We start from the raw sequence: 17681 nt of genomic DNA, 5'->3' as shown, positions 1-17681 counted from the left end.
TGTTTAGTGCAGGAGCTCTGAGCTTTCCTTTACCTAAAGCACATCCCTGCCACTGTCAGTCTCAGTGGATTTGACACGCTGCATTAATCCCTCACTGGTGTGGTGGGTTCTTTCCCCTACACACCCTTCTGGGATCAGTTACATACATCTGTCTTTGAAGGAAACTTTCTTCTTCTGCAAGCTCCTCCTCCCCATCAGTGAGCTGTCCCATGCTGTTTGCTACAAAGAAGTGCTTTCAGTTTCTGCTTTCATGAGCATCCTCTTCATAGGGTGTCCTCTCCTCTGGTGCCTGTGCTGCAAAGCAAGGCCAGGTAATGGAGAAGGCAATCACCCAAAGGAGCCTGTGTTAGGCTCCAGGGTCTTCTGGCCTTTCTGAGGAGGTGGCCTGATGTTATAAGGAGTCTCTTTGGGTTTCATCAGCGTGTGAGCATCAAAGCGGAGCAGACAGCTGGAGAGCTCTCCCTATGACTAAAGGGAGCAGGTCTCCTGGGGAAAGGAGAGGGGTGGCTGGAGTTGTGTGACAACTCTGCGTGTCCAGGATTGCTACAGTCCTGGGAGCCTCCCTTACGGAGGTTGGAATCAAGCAGCCATGCCATGACTCATCTGTGTGATGGTCCTGCCCCATAGGGAAGGAACCCAGGAGCTGGGCAGGGTGTGGGCACACACTTGGCACTGGGTTCAGGTGGTCACAGTACTAGGACTAGGTATTATTTTGTCCAGACTGCAAGGGAAACGGACGGATTACAATGCTGAGCAATTAACTTTTCAGTTCCTAGTTTAGAAGGACCTATCGATCTAAAACTACACCAGTATTATCTGTATTTCATGTACTTGCTGTACTTGTTCTGTGGAGATAAGCAACCTTAGTGAAAATAAGCAGCCAGGTAGCCTCACAAACCTGTAGGTAATTTGGCTGAAAGTGCAGGAGTGCGAATAACAACAGGAGACTTTCCTCTCAGTCCCGCAGACACCGACTGTTGTACTTCAGGAACCAAATTCGGCCACCAGCACCTCCATTGCTGTTTACTGGACTGTGAATGATGGGGACGCCATCGACTGCTTCCAGGTCTACTGTATGGAGGAGCCACAAACTAGCAAAGATGCAGGGGGTATGTGAGGTCTTGCCTTCATGAAGGCAGAACTCCTTTCTGCTCTGGTCTGGGGTCAGCAGAGGGGAGACCAAACTGCAGGGGAGGACCCAGAATGCAGAGAGAAGAGGGGCTGTGAAGACATCATGTGTAGGACTAAGGATGGGTAATTGTGGAGGAGAGCACAAGGTACATGCTGTTCCTTCCTCTCCCATTTGCCCCCCAAAATGCAAGATAAATATCATGGTCTGTAAAGTGCAGGGCAGTTGTTTGCAGAGAAGCAGCAACATCTCTGTTGAGGTGCCCTTTCATGAAGCAGGCTGACCTTCAGAGAGGATGTGTCCATGCTGCCCTGTGGGTAGTCATGGGGACTGCTGATAGGGCTCCCAAAAGGCTGGGCTTCCTTAGGTTATTAGGGCCCTGCATGTACTATGGAAATGTGTCCTAATGAAAAAAAATTACAGGGAAAGATAATCAGTATTTCCACATGTAGACAAAGATTTTTTTCAAAATGACATTAAAATATTTCAAATGTTAAATATGAAGTCAGGAAAAGAGGATTGAAATGTTCATTCATTAAAAAGATCAGACTCATCATAAAGTCACTTTAAGCAAGTGGGATCTGCAAGTGTGCATGTTTGTATGTGTGTGTGTTTGTGTACGTGTGTGAATGTTAAAGGATGCTAATGTCTTTTTATAACAGCTAATTTATAGCTCAGAGCTATAAAGTCCATTATGAGAAGTTGTTACATTATAGAGTGCTGAAATTAGGGCTGACAACTGCTAATTGTATGTTGCAAACTTGCAGCCTAGTTCTCAGTAGGACTGAGGGCCATAATCACCCCTTGCCACCAATGGGGTTTGAGTCCACTCAACTCAAGGGCACGTCAGACACTTTCTCTCAAAAATGGAGTCAGAGTAAAAGATGGAGATCTTCCTTAGTAAAGCTTCCTAGATTTTCTTAATTGACTGGTTTTTACATGTTAGAAGACAGGCGCAATCATAGGGCCTATCGGTGCAACACATGAGTGTGACATCCCGTGTGTGTGTGTGTGTTCCTCCTAGCTTTGGTGGAAGAGTACAGAGTGACAGTGAAGGAGAGCCACTGCATTTTGGAGGACCTGGAGCCGGATCGCTGCTACAGTGTGTGGGTCATGGCTGTGAACGGTACAGGCTGTAGCTTACCCAGTGAAAAAGCCATTTTTAAAACAGGTATGTACATATTTTGGCATTTTATTATTATTTTGTCATTTGATTATTGTAGGCTTCAGGTCCTTAGCCCAATTCTAGTCCATGGTGTTACTGAAAAAGAAGGAACGGCCTCGTTTAGCCCATCTGGCAGATAGCAGGCAACTTGCGGTAGTTTTCCTTTTGCTGAGAGGCAGCAGCATAATTGCTCCTGGGAGGAAACTTGAAGGAATTCAGATTTGAAGATGTTTCCAGGCCTCGTGACTGGGGCGTTGGGGCAGCACATGATGAATTTCTCTTCTGTGTGCACTGCGATGCTGCGGGGCAGCCCTGGGGAGGCCACACGGCTGCTCCCTGCTGCTGCTGTTGCTGCTGCTTCTCCTCCTGTGGAAAATGAGGCAACGGCTATGTTTTTTGCCTCTCTGCCATCCTCCCAAATACATCTACATTGCATCAAGTTAAATAATTAACTTTTCAGGGTAAGGCCTGCTTTATGGAGTTACATGCTGTGTCTACCTCAGTGGGACACAAATCTCAGGTGTGGCTGAGAGGCTCTGCTGCTATTTAAGTGCAATAAATTACGATGAGTAATTGGATGAGTATTGTTTATGAGCTTCATTTGACTGATTAATTTTTCTGAGCTTTAATTTCTTTAGTAATTTGTATTGACAAAACTAATGCTTCTTGAATTACGAGCAAGGTGAAACATCTTCTGTCTGAGGCCCTCTTGTCAGACAATTTTTTTAGTGTACAGGATAAAAACAATTGTTCCATTCTTGCAGTCACAAAATACAGACAAAGGTATTTAACAATTTTGTAATGAAATAACTCTGTACAACACTGAGTGTATTGTTGAAAACACTTGGCAGCAACCACAGCTTCAAGCCTTTTTCTTAGTCCACCAGACTTCACATTTGTTGATAATTCTCCTTGATATTCAATTTGCTATTAATAACTTTAGCAAAGATGATTTTCCAGAGAATTCAAAGTAGAAATTAAAATTTTATGGCCTTAACAATTTAATTGTGAGCATGATGGAGAATTCCTGCAAAACAGTCAAATAATAATGATTTATTACTAGATAATAAATCATAGTTTTAAATGGGATTCTCACCTCTCTGAAGCTGTTGTTTTTAATAACTGTCTTTGCCTTTTGGCATCAGGCTCACCATTTTTTTTCCCCAAACTGAAGCCTTCTGAAGAAGTTGATTTCCTCGAGTACTTTGATGCCTTACTTTGGCGTGTTTCTTTAAGAAAACAAATAAACTAGATCAAATAAGGGCTCATTAAACGCCTTCCCTCAAGCTGAGGTGAGCTCCCTCTGGAGTGCACTGAGCCCCAGATGGACTTGTGGGGACACTGCCAAGCACTGAGTGATGCAAAACCGCTGCATCCTTTTAACATCAGAGGTGGAAAGATGAGCACCGGTAACGCAAGCTACTTCTTCAGTGTGACCCCAGCTACTTTGGTATAAAGCTAGAATACTTTGGTTCTTCAAGTAGCCCAATGAACTCAGAAGCTAGAATTTAGAGAGTTTATTTTTAGTCATTCAGATTAAAAGTTGGCATGTACAAGAAAATAATATGCTAGTATATGCATTTACAGGAAGGTACACATTAATAGTGGATCAAAGCTGTGCCTCTCCAGGTGCTGGTAACCCCCACAATGTTTCCCTGTTGGGAGTGCACCCGTGGAGGTGGCAGTGGGCCTGGGGAGTTGTGTGTGTTGCTGCTGCAGCATCCCACCAGCACCTCCCTCCTGCTCCTGCTCCTCCACCTCTCAAACTCAGTCTGTCCTCCCCTCCCCTGGTGAACACGCTGTTTCCAAGCAGTATTTTCTGTGAGAAAATGATGCTGAAGGCAGCAAGTATCCCTCTACCCCAGCTCCTCCTCCCTGTCTGTCTCAAACTGATTTCCAGATGAAGGCTCATTGCAATCCTAGAGTCATAGGAGGGAATGCACCTTCTTCTGTTGTTCAAAACCTGTGTGTTTCTCAACCCGTATCTGAGGAACAGAGTAAGAACTTCCCCTTTTTGACTCTTTGCCTCTTACAATATCACTAATATGAGTGCTGGAATATTACCAGGAAATCAGATATATATTCTAACTGCAGTTTAAAAAAATCTCAGAAACACAGTAACAACTTTTTCTGGTGTGCTGACTCTATCTACTCTTTAGACAGATAATTTTAAATGAAGAAAAAATTGCTGAATGTCTTGTGACATGCTCTTTGCACATACATAAATGTGGGTATGTGTGTCAGTTGCTGAATGCAGGTACTAGGGGATTTAACTACTAATTTTTCATTCTTTAGAAACAGATGCATTTAAAAACAGGCAATAATCAAATATGTCAGAAAAGAATTAAGGGATTATTGCTAAAGGAGCTACACAGATGTATTGCCACATGACAATCTATCCCACAGATCCTTTCTTCTGCTGAATACCTAGATTAGCTCTTCCTGCACGAAAACGTCAAGTACATCTTAACCTGAATTGCTAACCTCCCAATTTTCACTAAACCAGGAAATTAATATTTCTTGTGGGTATCTTTCTTTCCTTTTCTACTAATAAAAAATATTTTTCTTACAAAACAGAATGCATCCAGAATGCATCTAGAATGCTAGTTGCAGTTCTGTAAGATTACCTTGTTGTAAAATTATCTAGTTTCTCCTTTTGTTTTAGGCTTCCTATTTGGAACCTGATCTCTTTAAAAGCAAAATAATTTTCTATGGCCTTTTTTTAATTACTAACCTTTCTTCTAAGGATTAGTATTAAGACTGTGTCCATGAGTTTCAACACCAGGTTGTAAGGTTTGTTTATGTTACTATTGCCTGGAAAGGGAAAGAGCGAGTGAATACTAGTGATCCATTTTCAGCCTATGATGTTGGATATGCAATTTCACACAATAGCTTTTGATTACTTGCATTCAGTGCACTATATTACATTCAGTTTTCTGTCTTGCAGTTGGGCCTGTAGTTCTTAAACTGAGGCTCTAAAAAAGAGAAATTACAGGACCGAATTTTAGCATTGCAAAAATAAACAGAGCATAATTAAGCAGAAAGTCAGCATCTCCCCATCAGTTCTGCAGCATTTGTTTCTGATGCAGTTCGTGCAGGAGCTGCTGAGGACAGGATTGAGGTGACGCAGGGGGAGCTGTAGGCAGTACTGCCGTGGTGCTCTGCTCCTTGAAGACTGGCAGAAATGAAGAAAATGCGCTTGAGGAAAGGCGTAAAAATCTACATAGGAATGTAAGAATGTGCAGAAATGCACAAATATTCACAGTGACTTTCCCAGCATGGAATTTTTTCCCCATGATGTAGCCTTCTGCCATTGAAACACAAACTAGCAAAAAATCATTGCCGGATTGGCAAAACTAACTATCCTGTGGGTTTTGGGGGAGGTGACTCTTCGTTTCCCTCGTGAGCATCCCGGCCAGCTGCTGGAGCCCTCCCTGTGGTACAGCTAACCTGTCCCTGTGTCCCCAGCGCCTGCTGTCCCCACCATCAAGGCCGAGGACTGCATGGTGTGTTGGGACACGGCCACCATCCGCTGGCGCACCAGCTCTTCCTCGGTGGAGTCCTTCACCCTGGAGTACTGCCGACAGCACTCGCCAGAAGGAGAGGGTCTCAGGTCAGTGCTGCGGTCGCGAGTGCCACTGGGTCTGATTAAGCAGCCGCTAACGAGTGTCCCCCAGACTGTGTGTCGTTACGCAAGGGATTATTCTGCCTTCAACCACGCAAGGAAGAAATCTGCTTCTGCGTGCTGAGGAATTTAGGGAACAGACACCAATCTATGAGATTAGGCTGAGACATAAAAATACTTCCTTTTTTTTCATTCTGCTTAACTGGGTAATCCCTTTCATTTGGTGCCAAAACCCTGGAGACACAGTGCTGTCTGCAATCAAGCAGAAGTTGCAGGGCTGTGCTGGCCGGGGAAGCAATCGCTGCCTTGCAGCTGCCGTGTCCCCGGGCAGGGCAGAGGAGGGCAGCTGAGCTCCACGGGAGGGAGCGGGATGGAGGAACCTGGGCCAGATTGCTCTCTGCTTTGAGGTGAACAAGATAGGAGCCATCTTAGGGGATAGGGAGGGTGATATGGGTGTCCTGGTAATGTTGGTGACCCATCTGGATGTATGGGCGGATCTGTCCCACAGGATATCTGAGCCCCGCGCTGCCTGGCTCTGCAGGCATGCCACAGCAGTCAAAGAGCAACCCAAAGAGCAGCTTTGACACTGGGGATGGGGTCTGCTTATGCCAGACCCCCTCTGATTTCTTCTGCACTAAGTCTGTGCTGCACAGAGGAGAGGGTGGGGAGAGAGGTAGGCACCACTAAGCCATGAAACCGTGCACTGTATTGAAATGTATAGAAAATTATGCGATGCTCTGTATGTCCTTGGGGCTTGGGTGGGTTGGTTTGTTTTTTAAAAACAATGACAACAATGTTCCAGCAAAATACAGTTGCAGAGGTCTGAGCGGCTTTGGTAAGTGGGAGGTGACTTGCCGTACAGAACCCTGTGGAAGAGCCTCAGCCCAGCTGAGTTCGTATGTGGTCACCTCCTGGGTGGCCTGATTAGGGTCTTCCCCTGGGGGTTAGTTCACATGGACTCACATGGAGATGTAGCAGAGAGGGAACAGCTCCACCCCTTGCAGTCAAAACTAGTCAGGTGGATTAAAGGATTCACAGGTTTCTAGTAGTCAAGTACGACAGTGAAATTTTGTGCACCTTGCTCCTTAAAAAAAGTATGCTAAAAATTGAAATAAAAAACTTTTGTGGGGTTGGGAGACGTGTTTTTTCCAAGCAGTACCAGTGTGCTGTGCCCAGCTTTCCTGCTTCTCGGAGGGCAGACATGACCTATTCTGTTTCATACATATTTCATGAGGCCACCAGGTGCCTGTCAACCTGCCAAAGTCACTGTTGGTCAGTGATAATGTAGCTGCTCCCAAAACCTGTGCTCTGTGTTTACCCTCAAGTTTCTTTGCTGTTAATTGGAATTGCCTCTTTTTCTCACAAATGAACCAGAAACTGTGCCGGTTTCTGTAATCTGTAAGTGAGGTGTCGATAACACCAAGCAGTTTGCTTGTGTGGTGATAACTGTGGCAAAAAGCTGCCAGAACTGACCCGTTCCCTTTCTCAAGTGAGCTTCTGCAAAATCTAACATGTTTATAATTATACTGAGTCACATTTGACTTTTTGGCCTCCATATGGGAAGAAGCTGGCCTTTTACTGTGACAAGCGTGAAAAATTCCCACAAGACAAAATAATGAATTTCCTCAGAATTGCTGTACTTTAAATTTCTGTATTTGTAGAAGGGCTCTGACCTCCTTTTACAGTGTCAAATACCATCTTTTACCACTTATTTTCTCTCAAAGCAATGCCCCTCTTTCCTTTTTCACAAGCAGCCCCTCAAGATTAGCCTTGACAGCTTCTATAATGGCACATGATGTTTTGGTGATTGAGATTTTTTTTTAAGATTTCTATTTCATTTTTTGCATCAAGCCAAGGAAAAAGGAGCCCACGGGTAGTCAGAACATACTGCCTGTATTGCTCCCGTCGAAGGGCCCGAAGTTACTAGTTACGAATAAAAATCAATTCCTTATGTAGCTGATACAGTGAGAAGCTACCTTCTCGAAGTACCTTAGGGAGCTTAGAGTTCCTGTGTTAAGAACATACATCAGAAGCAATAAAATCTGTCTGGAATATTTGGGCCTGGAAATACTGTAGTTTATTCTGGTTGCTCTCCTTGAAAGATTGGAGTTTTTCCTTCATATGTTTCCTGAGCTACACTTGTCTTGAGGATCAGGCAAATGTGGAGCCCTTGGACAGAGATGCCTCTCCCGCTTGCAGTGGCCCCGTAGTTAAGCAGTCCCTGGGTGGGAGTTCAAACACATTTCTCAGCAACCCTGGAAAGTTCATACAACTGCTGTTGGGGGCACAGTGGGAAAGCACAGGTTGGGGAAGGACATCCAAAGGAAGTCCTGGAGAAAGCAGTGTTGTCCCGTCCCACAAGGCTGCTTCTGCACACGTCATTCTGGGAGCTCATCCAAGGCAAGGGATACTGCCAAGGAAGCAGGCAGGAAGAAATGGCCCCATCAAACAGCCGGAGATGTGTGTGGAGCCCCTGGTCTGTGCTGGCTCCCTGTAGCCTTTGGCACGTCACAGAATCACAGGATGGTTGAGGTTGGAATGGTCCTCTGTATGTCATCTGGTACAACCCCCTCCTCAAGTGGCGCCACCTAGAGCCATTTGCCCAAGTGGCTTTTGAATATATCTCCAAAGAGGTTCTTGGAGCAGTCCTGAGGCAGGCCCAGCTCCCCAGGGAGAGAATTTGAAGAATGTCTGGAAAGAAATCCTTGTAAAAAGTTTCCTTCTGAATACCATAAAAAACCCCAACATATTTCCCTCTTCAGGTTCTCTCTTCTTGCCAGCTTGCCACCTGACGGACATGGTTTCGTAGAAAACCTTCTTAAGAATCTTCTGCAACAGAGTCCTTAGCCTACTGTTGTGGTTTTAAAGCTCCTTCCTGGGTTGATTCTGTTTCCAGAATCTTTATGAGGCTTTGAAATATTTCTTTCAGTTTCCAGAGTTCTGCTATTTTCTCACCGTTCAGCCTCTTTGTGTTGAGAAGTCAATGGATCTGTGTGTGGGAGATGGAAAACTGCAAGAAATGTAGTCCAGGGATTAGCTGTGTGGGATGTTCAGATGGAAACCATGTATCACATCATGAGAAATATGTAAGACTCAGGGAGGCAGATAATACAGCATGCAGTGAGTTCGTAGAAGTGGAAGTGACTGTCATCCACTGCCAATGCAAGACCGGCACTCCCAGCAACCGAAATTTTCCATTGACCCATAGGGCAGGTCTAGTGCTGGAAAAAGGGGAGCAAGCCTTCCTCCTGGTGCATTGCCCACATCACTGTCCTGCCAGCTCAGGAGACAAGATGTGGAACATAAGGAATCTTCTTCCCCTCTGGCTGTGCTGGGCTTGGCATCTGAGATAGCAATGAGGACCACTGCAGGTAGTACTTTGGTGATCTAACCCCAACAACCAGAGCTGGGACAGGGGAGAGGAAAGGAAGCAAGCGGCACAGCTGGGAGCAAACTTAGAGCTATTTGTTCTTTATTTTTAGCTTCAAGAGCTTTTTTCCACCCATGGTACAACCCTTCTGTGTGCTTCTACACATATCTTGAGAATGCTTTCAGCTTTAACTCCACACTGGTAGCAGTGCAGGTCTGGAGGTGCTGTTTCAGTGGGATCTTGGGGGTGGAGATGACAATTATAGCACAGAGGGTGTTCTGAATCACTGCTAGGCATATCATTTGCTGGGTTCATGCCATATTAAAAATTATCCTCTAGACGTTTCCTTGAAATAAATGAGGAAGCTGATGAGAGAAACATGCATCAAAACACAGCATCAGATTTCCCTAAACCCAGGAAAATTACTTTAACAGACAACTGTCACTATAATATTCCTTGACAATTTAAAGGTGAGGAAACAAGTAACTCCGTTCTGCTCTGCTTTGAATATCATGTACCTGAAATGTGGAGGCTGGATTTTGAGACTTTAAAAGACTCATCTTACAAAGAGAGTCATTAAGAGGAGATACTTAAAAATTAAACTTCAAATAGTTCTTTAATTTCTATAAACTGAATTTTATATCATGATACTAAGACAGTGCAAATATGATAGGCTAGGATACCTCATGGTTTGATAATAATATTATTACATTTCCAATCATCTATAAAATGGGCAGATGTATTTAAAGGAGAAAGTAGCTGACATAAAAAGTATTGCAGGTGGATTTCTCTTTCTTTCATGACCAAAATTACACAATTCAATACTTTAGGTGAGCTTGAGGAAGATCTAGCTGCAATGGAGCTTACAAGAACTTGGAAATGAACTCTCCCGTGCATAACCTGTATGCTGTAAGCTAAGCAGTAATCATACCTTCTCCTCATCCTTGCTTTTTTATCGCTGATTGCAGGGTCAGCCTGAAGCATGACAAACTACAGTGACTGCTGGGGAGCCCTCTGTATCCTCTAAACAGAAAAAGAGGCGATGGAAAGATCTATTTCTTCTTTGTACACAGCCTCTTGTGAGCTTGGAGCTGGCTTAGAGTGTTGCGAATGAAATTCCTTCAATTTGGCATATTCTGTTTTATTAGTTGGCAGCAGCCAGGTTTTTTAAGCCTTAATCATAGCTAAAATTGATGGGCTCTTATTCTTAGGCAGCTTAAAGCTGGCTAAAATAGATTACCAAGCAGAGAATGCTATTTGAAAATCTGATCACTGTTTACTGACCAGATCTGCTTGAAGTCCAAAGTTTTCTGTCTCACTGTTACAACTGAAAGGAGGCATGCTATTGCTCTCAGATTTAAGCATGCAACCAAATTCTTGATTTGGGGAATTTCAAATTTGAAAGAGACCCAAGTTTGAACTTTGATTGCTGACCCTATTCTGCAATTGGCTGGACCCAAACTCTTTTCTGAATACCCAGGCTCTAGGATCCAGACTCCAGAATATGAATACCTCAGGTCAACTCATTACACCAGAATGTACCTGTCTACTTGGATTTAGAAACAATTTTGTGTTTTGTTAAATAGCACATAGTGAAAAAGAAGATCTCATAATTTCTTTGGAAGGATGCTGATTTACGTGGCATTTTCCAGAAGACAGAAGAAAGAGTTATGTAGAAGGCATCACTGTGCTTACGACACATTGATCTACACATTGCCACAAACAGCTTCCAATGAATAGCTTAGCGTATCCTCCCCTCATTTCACTTGTAACTATTGGCTCAAAACTTCTTTCTAGTGGTCTGTGCTGTAGATTCACACCAAAAATTTCAAGATGGTGCTTGTCTAGGAAGCATGGACAAATTTCTTCAAAGCTTAAGTGCCCACTTCTTTTCCCATGCTTCTGCTTCCATCCTTGTTTTCCTTTCTCTTACTTCTCTTGTATTTGTCTCCTTGCCCAGTTCCCATCTTATATTTTTCTCCTACTCACCTTTCCTTTTTCAAAGGCTCAAATGACCCTTTTTCCTCTTTCAAGTCTAAAGATCTCGGGTTCTTACCAGGCAACTCATCAAGTGGCACCTCTTCCTTCCATAAGAACTGACCAGCCAGCCGAATTCCCGGTGCCTTGCTGAAGTGCTCTCATGGTTGGGGCTTTGGTTAGTCACAAGGGTGAAACAAACTGTGCAATTGCTACCATGTTTGGGCAACCCATTTCTATTTACTGCATCAGTTCCAGCATTAATGTAACACATTCTCCAAAGGTGGCATGGCTCCAAACTCTCTGAAATTTTTCAAATTGAAAAAAAAAAAGATCCCAGGATCACCCAGTGTTTTTTCTCACTTAATGACAGCTCTCAGTACAAAATACCTGTTACAAACTAATAAAGATGGTACACCAGTCTTTCCCCAGGATGCCATTCTCCTAGATGCAGAGCTTTATGTGGTGTTTTCAGGAATTTGGTGTGTGCAGGGCTCTGGGATTTTACCTTTATGTGGTAAATGCAGCAGAGACAGGCATGTGAAAAATCCTTATGGATAAACATGGATTATTCTTCAGATTATACTGCTCTCTGGTGGGACATACGCGGAAAAACAGTCGCTACAAATGAATAGCAATGTTCTGATCTGACTGCTGATTTGCCTGCCTTACCTCCTCTGGGCTCACAGTAATTAGTGCTGGAGAAGGTAATGTGTTTAATCTAGCTCCCCATAGAGAAGCTACCTGGAGGAGGGAGACCATCCTGGGCTCTACTGTCGAACCTGAGGTGGAAGGGAAAGTACCTTGCATGCTCTCCAAAGGCACGTCTCCTGTTCATGAATTTGCTGGAGAGCAGAGCAAGGCTCCTGCGTTCAGCCCTTCCTCACACTACCCAGGTTATCGACCCTCAGCGCAGAGGACAGGGGCGTTATCTCAAAAGACCTGCATTACACTTGGAAATTTAAATACTTACCTTGAAGAGTCCTATAAGTATTTCTGTGAGGAAATGATCTAGTTTACACGGATAAACAGTCTTTACCAGCAGGCATACAATGCAGTGGATAAATACTGTCTGGCTTTGTCGTTATCATACGAGGCAAAAATGAGGAAAATCAGGATTCAGTGTATGAGAATTTGTTAAGTCAATCTTTCATACTCCTGACAATAGAGAAAATAAAATTGGCATCTTTCTTGCCTTCCAAAGTACTTTCACTGGCACTTCAAAGTGCCTGTGAAGCAGATTGAGTGGGTGCTGACTCTCGCTTTCCTGCAGTGTGTCAAGACATCAGCAGTGGAGGATGTGAGGGCTGGAGCTTTTGAGGCACCACAAAGGGGAGACTTAGTCAAAGCACTGAGGGCACTGTGCAAAGGCAGTTCCCCTGCTGCTGCCTCTTGCAAAACCAGCCTGTTAGAGTGCACAGCACCGTGAGGGAGACGGAGCCAAGACTTTGTTGAAGAGCAATTTGTGAGCAAGGAGTTCATAATAAGCAATGCACGGTTTCTGCGTGGTCTCAGATAAGGGTATCCATTCTTTTGGATCAGTACAAACACACCAAGCACTTTCACTGTCAGGCAACTGAATTCATTAGAAGGAGTTTTTTTTCCTTCAGAAGCTTGTTCATTTTGTAATGCAGCCTTTTTACAGGAGGCGGATGAGAATTTGATTCTGTGCTGCTTGCATTTTATGTGATGACTTATGCTGCAAAATGAACATGAAGTGAGCATTATACCAAATGACTGTACTGAGTGAGAAGCTGGTACAGGAGCAAAGGCTTGAAAATGTCAGATGAAGTAAGGATGATCCCTCAAGCAAAATGCCGAAGGTCCTACATAACCCAGTTGTTTGTGAAAACAGTGTTTGTCTTTCCTATTTGGAGTTTCTCGGTGGTGCCTGTTGTTTCAGTAGTCAACAGTACTGCTAGGTGACTTAGCTGTTTGCATAAATTATTCTTTCCTGATTTGGATATCTGCATACGTTTTCATGTATGAAAATCTTCAAAATTTGCAGATCTTTTGCTGATATAAAGAGACCTGAACTGAAAGTATCCCTGGAGCCCAATGTGAACTATTTCTTCTACTTGAGGGCAGTCAACCCATTTGGGACAAGTGAACAAAGTGAAGCAGCTCTCATCTCAACTAAAGGTAGATCACCATATTCTGATGTCAAAACAATGGGATGGAGGGGCAGAGGCCAAAGACGGCATTTTCCTACAGAAAACATAACTGAGCTTTACAATATGGGAGTAAGCAAGTTATCAAGATGAAAGGGATTGTATTTTGTCTGCTTAAAATTAGCAATCAGGGACTACTTCTCTTGAAGTTGGTAGATTTATGTCAATGTAAAACTGTTGTGACGTCAGAAACAAAACCATTTAATTCTGCCAGTAATATGAATGATTAAATATTCACCTCGGTTTTCTTGCGTTTGGCAGAGCACATTCTGATAAAAGATGTCTTGATCTTTAAAAAACCCCACAATTAAAACCTTATGGACTTGAGGTTTCAGGGATGAGGAAGCATGCAGAGCAGCTTTAAAATGTCATGGATGATTTGAACTTTAAGGTTTCCAGTGTTAAATCATGTATGGTTCTTCCAAACCACCTTCAAAATTCAAATTTGCTATTTTGAAAAAGCAATTGCTTGAAAATTATTCAACGTTCTTGAATACTGAAGATTTCTTTGTCACCTGGCCACATTTCTGAATAATAGACTGCTGTCCCAGTCAGGCACAGCTTGGGAGAGTCCTTGCATTTGCATCCAATATTCTGCTGCTTCTATCTGAGAGCAGACACAGCTCTGTCCATCTCAGAGAGCAGTAATTGTTGCTTAACTTTTTATGATTCAGCTCATGTTAACATTGCCAGCCTCTCAGAACTGGTGTTTCTTTGTCGTGAATTGTACCAGGAACTCGATTTCGCCTGCTGAGCGACACAGCCCATCCCGCTTTGCAAATCTCCTCCAATGCAACGGTGATCCGCCTTCCTGAGAAAGCCAAATTCACTGGGTGAGTACCAGCATGAAGAGTGTGACTACCCTGAGGGGTTCAGCATGGGTTCCTCACTCTTATTTTTGCCTATTGGTAGCTTTCACGTGGCACTAACCAATTTTGCAGAACTGAATCATTTCAGTCATGCAGTCCCTGGACATTGTGTGATTGACCCCCCATTCAATCACTGCAATATCTCAATAAAGCCAGTAGCAGCATTGGTGTATATGCTGGGAAGAGTTCGGTGTTGCACTGAGGAACCTCCAGAAAGTCAAAGGCAGTGGTACGTACTGGGACCACTAGCTGTGCCTCAGCTGATGGTCACTGCTTAATCCTTCAGAGCACTTCAGTCTCAAAACAGCTTGTTGCTGCCCTGAAAAGGCTGGATTTGTGGGCTAACTTTTGAAAATATTCTGGGTAGAATTAATCCATGCTTTTACTTTGCTCCTCTACTCAGGACATTATTGGTAAAATTTTCCGAAGCATCTGTGGCTTTGGAGAACTCAGAAGTGGCCCTGGGATACATTAGAATGGTTGTACCAGCCTAGCTCCAGCAATTGCAAACATGATTTTTGTTTTGACATACTGATATTAGTCCCTTCACAAGCACAGGCCAACTTGTATAAGCTGTGCCATACTGATATGACTTATTAAAAGGTAATGAGGTGTTACTGGTTTATGTACTTCTTTTTACTGTTACAGCCGAATACACATGAGATGTCTGTCACTGTGCCTACTTCAAAAAGCCGTGCTTTCTAGTTTGAAAAGTCCTGCTAAATTACTATATTTGAGGTCTTGTTTACCTCCAACATCACCTTTCCCACCTTTTTTTAGCTTCATAGGATTTGGAGTAAAGCTGCATAGTTTTCTGTCCTCACAATGAGTCCATTGCAGTGCAAAGATGAAATTTCTCTCAGTAACGGCATTCAAATCTTTGATAAAACCCCTGCAGTTAGAAGAATAGAGTGCAATCCACTAATAATTTTAGATGCAGCTGCATGACATGACTATAAGAAATACCACAATATACTTGGTCTACCACCATACTCATGTTACTGTACACCTCTTCCACAAACAGGATTGCTTCGGTCCTGGGTGAACTGCTGCCTGCTCAAGGGCATCATTACTGGGAAACCATTGTCTCTGCCTGCAGAAGCTACAGGATTGGGATTTGCTACAAGGCAACATCACAGAGCAGCATCCTGGGGCTGAGTGATACCTCCTGGTGCATGCGGTGCTGTCCTACACAAGCCAGGTAAATCTGGGTCAGTCTTAGCTGCTTGGGGTGGTACTTGTCCTTCAGGTAAATAAAGTTGGCCAGCTTCAAGAATCATGAGAGCAGAAAGGACCTGTCCACTTGCTTTCTGCAAATTTGAGTAATAAGAAAAGGACAACTACAAAGGAACTTTAAACTTCCTCTTAATTAAAAAAAAAAAGTTATAAAGCACCTTAAAAAATAAAATTAGTCTAAAACAGACCAATTGAATAAAGCCAGTGAATAAAACTTAAAAATCTTATCTGCCACTGCTTTGTCATTCCAGGCTTATATCCTGAACTGCTTTACAAAATCCCAAGAAGTGTATTTATTTCCATAAATGTAGTCTTTTTAGAATCTACAACCACCTGCAGGAGACGTCAAGCCTCCGTGGGGAATGCCTTCTCCTATCTTGTCTCCCATGGTGACAGGCACCCACCTGCCACTGTGGCAGGACTGCTGGACCCTGGGGTGGTCTTCAGTGGTCCAGTGCTAGGCTGCTTGGAGGTTTGTAACGCCTGAACCCTGTTAGTGGTGTAAAGGTGCTCTTGATCTAAACAAGTGTGCTTTTCTAGTGTGGAATCATACAGATATATGAACATAACTACCTAAATGAAATACCTGAGAGGCAAAGGGTTTTGCCAAAGCAGAGCTCATGCTTAAATCCCCACGAAGACATGTAATAAGAAAGATAGAGATGAATATGATTGCATCAGGACTGCTTTTATCCTGAGAGTCCAAAGGTGCCAAGTGAAAGGGCTCGTCAGCATGCCAGGCAGGACTTTGAAGTGATGCCACATTTGCTTTGCTTATGTACTGAGCAAAATGCTGTTGCCATGTGATACGCTGTGGTATGCAGCCACCTAGGTTAATAAGTTGGAATTAAGCAGCATATTATTTCTGGTAAATTGCCATGAGGAGGCTCGCTGTATCCTGGTTTCCCTTTTCCTGTAGCCTTCTCTACAGATTTCTTCACACCGATGTGATGGGCGATGTCCGTGTGACAGAACACCCTGCCAGGATCGGCATCCTATTGGATTACAGTGGTGGCAGACTGTTGTTCTTCAATGCAGAGAAAGGACTGGTGCTGTTCGCCATCAGGCACAAATTCACGGATGCTGCTCACCCAGCCTTTGCCCTGGAGAAGGCTGGAGTGCTTACCCTGCGCACGGGCATGGAGCTGCCGGAGTTTGTGAAGCACAGCTAATCCCTTGCTTCACACTCTCAGGAAAACCAACAATCAGAGTGTCAGGGGATAGGGAGGGGAAGGGGGATATCACGGAGGGGTGTCTAGTCTTCGCTGATGAAGACCACAGCTCTCTCCCACATCATCAGTAACTGTAGTTAGTGCTCAGCCACGTAATCACCCTGAGCCTGGAGAGAAAATTGATGCCTTCAGATAGAGTGTGCACCTAGAGATATACACAGCAGTACTTTTGAGGGGGAAAAAAAGTTTTGTTAGATATGAATATTAAGAGGGGGGGAAATGTACTTTCCCTGTGAAAATAATGACAGTGCTAGCTGTCTTTTTAAAGTTGGTGATGAGCCTGTGTATAAAATAAATGCATCTCTCACTGCAATACGTGAAAGCCATCGTTTCATCATTTGCCAGGACAGTTGGAGCCTGAATCCAAGCTGATATGTTTGAAAACTGTGCAAACATTTAAACAACTGAACCATTCCGCAGGTTAATCTATCTTGTGTTATTGTTTGCCAACTCTTTCTTTAAATGCACAAATGAAGAACACTTGGAAACTTAGAAATCTGAATGTTTCCAAATGAGACAGTCCCAAACTAGTCTTCATATCAGTTATGTAAAGTTTGAGTATGCAACACCTACCTACCCTGCTCACAGCAGACTAACAGACAGCTACCTGACTGGGTCTGTAAATATCTGTACCTGTAAATAAGTACTCATGAAACACATGCATGAGGAAATTTGGGAATAGTGGTAAGTCTTCCCTATGTTTTTTGTTCTCAATCAGTTGGCTAGGTGGTTTCAATGGTGAAGGGAGGGTTCCCACCTGGGACCTTAGGGAAGTGTCCAATTGCTAGTGACCTTCTTGTGGATCACCCCCTTTTCCATCATGACTTTTTACCTTTGCACTTACTGATTTGATGCTCCAAATTACAGGCTTGTGGACGTTTTCCTGCATCTGCCTGGCTCCCTCCTG

The 17681-nt window shown here is 43.7% G+C and overlaps 1 protein-coding gene across 1 annotated transcript in view; it reads left to right on the top strand.

The window, feature by feature from the left end:
* The window catches only part of CMYA5 (cardiomyopathy associated 5), a 47625-nt gene extending 30532 nt beyond the window's left edge, over positions 1-17093 (top strand). The window contains exons 7-13 of the mRNA XM_074166450.1: positions 960-1109; positions 2154-2300; positions 5763-5907; positions 13275-13408; positions 14171-14270; positions 15331-15507; positions 16462-17093. Of these exons, the coding sequence (XP_074022551.1) occupies positions 960-1109; positions 2154-2300; positions 5763-5907; positions 13275-13408; positions 14171-14270; positions 15331-15507; positions 16462-16714 (1106 nt within the window). The 3' untranslated portion in view covers positions 16715-17093. The remainder of the gene's footprint in view (positions 1-959; positions 1110-2153; positions 2301-5762; positions 5908-13274; positions 13409-14170; positions 14271-15330; positions 15508-16461) is intronic.
* Positions 17094-17681: the final 588 nt, after the last annotated feature.

Source organism: Numenius arquata, chromosome Z, assembly GCF_964106895.1.
Source record: "Numenius arquata chromosome Z, bNumArq3.hap1.1, whole genome shotgun sequence".
NCBI lineage: Eukaryota > Metazoa > Chordata > Aves > Charadriiformes > Scolopacidae > Numenius > Numenius arquata.
This window is presented reverse-complemented; position numbering and strand designations above follow the sequence as displayed.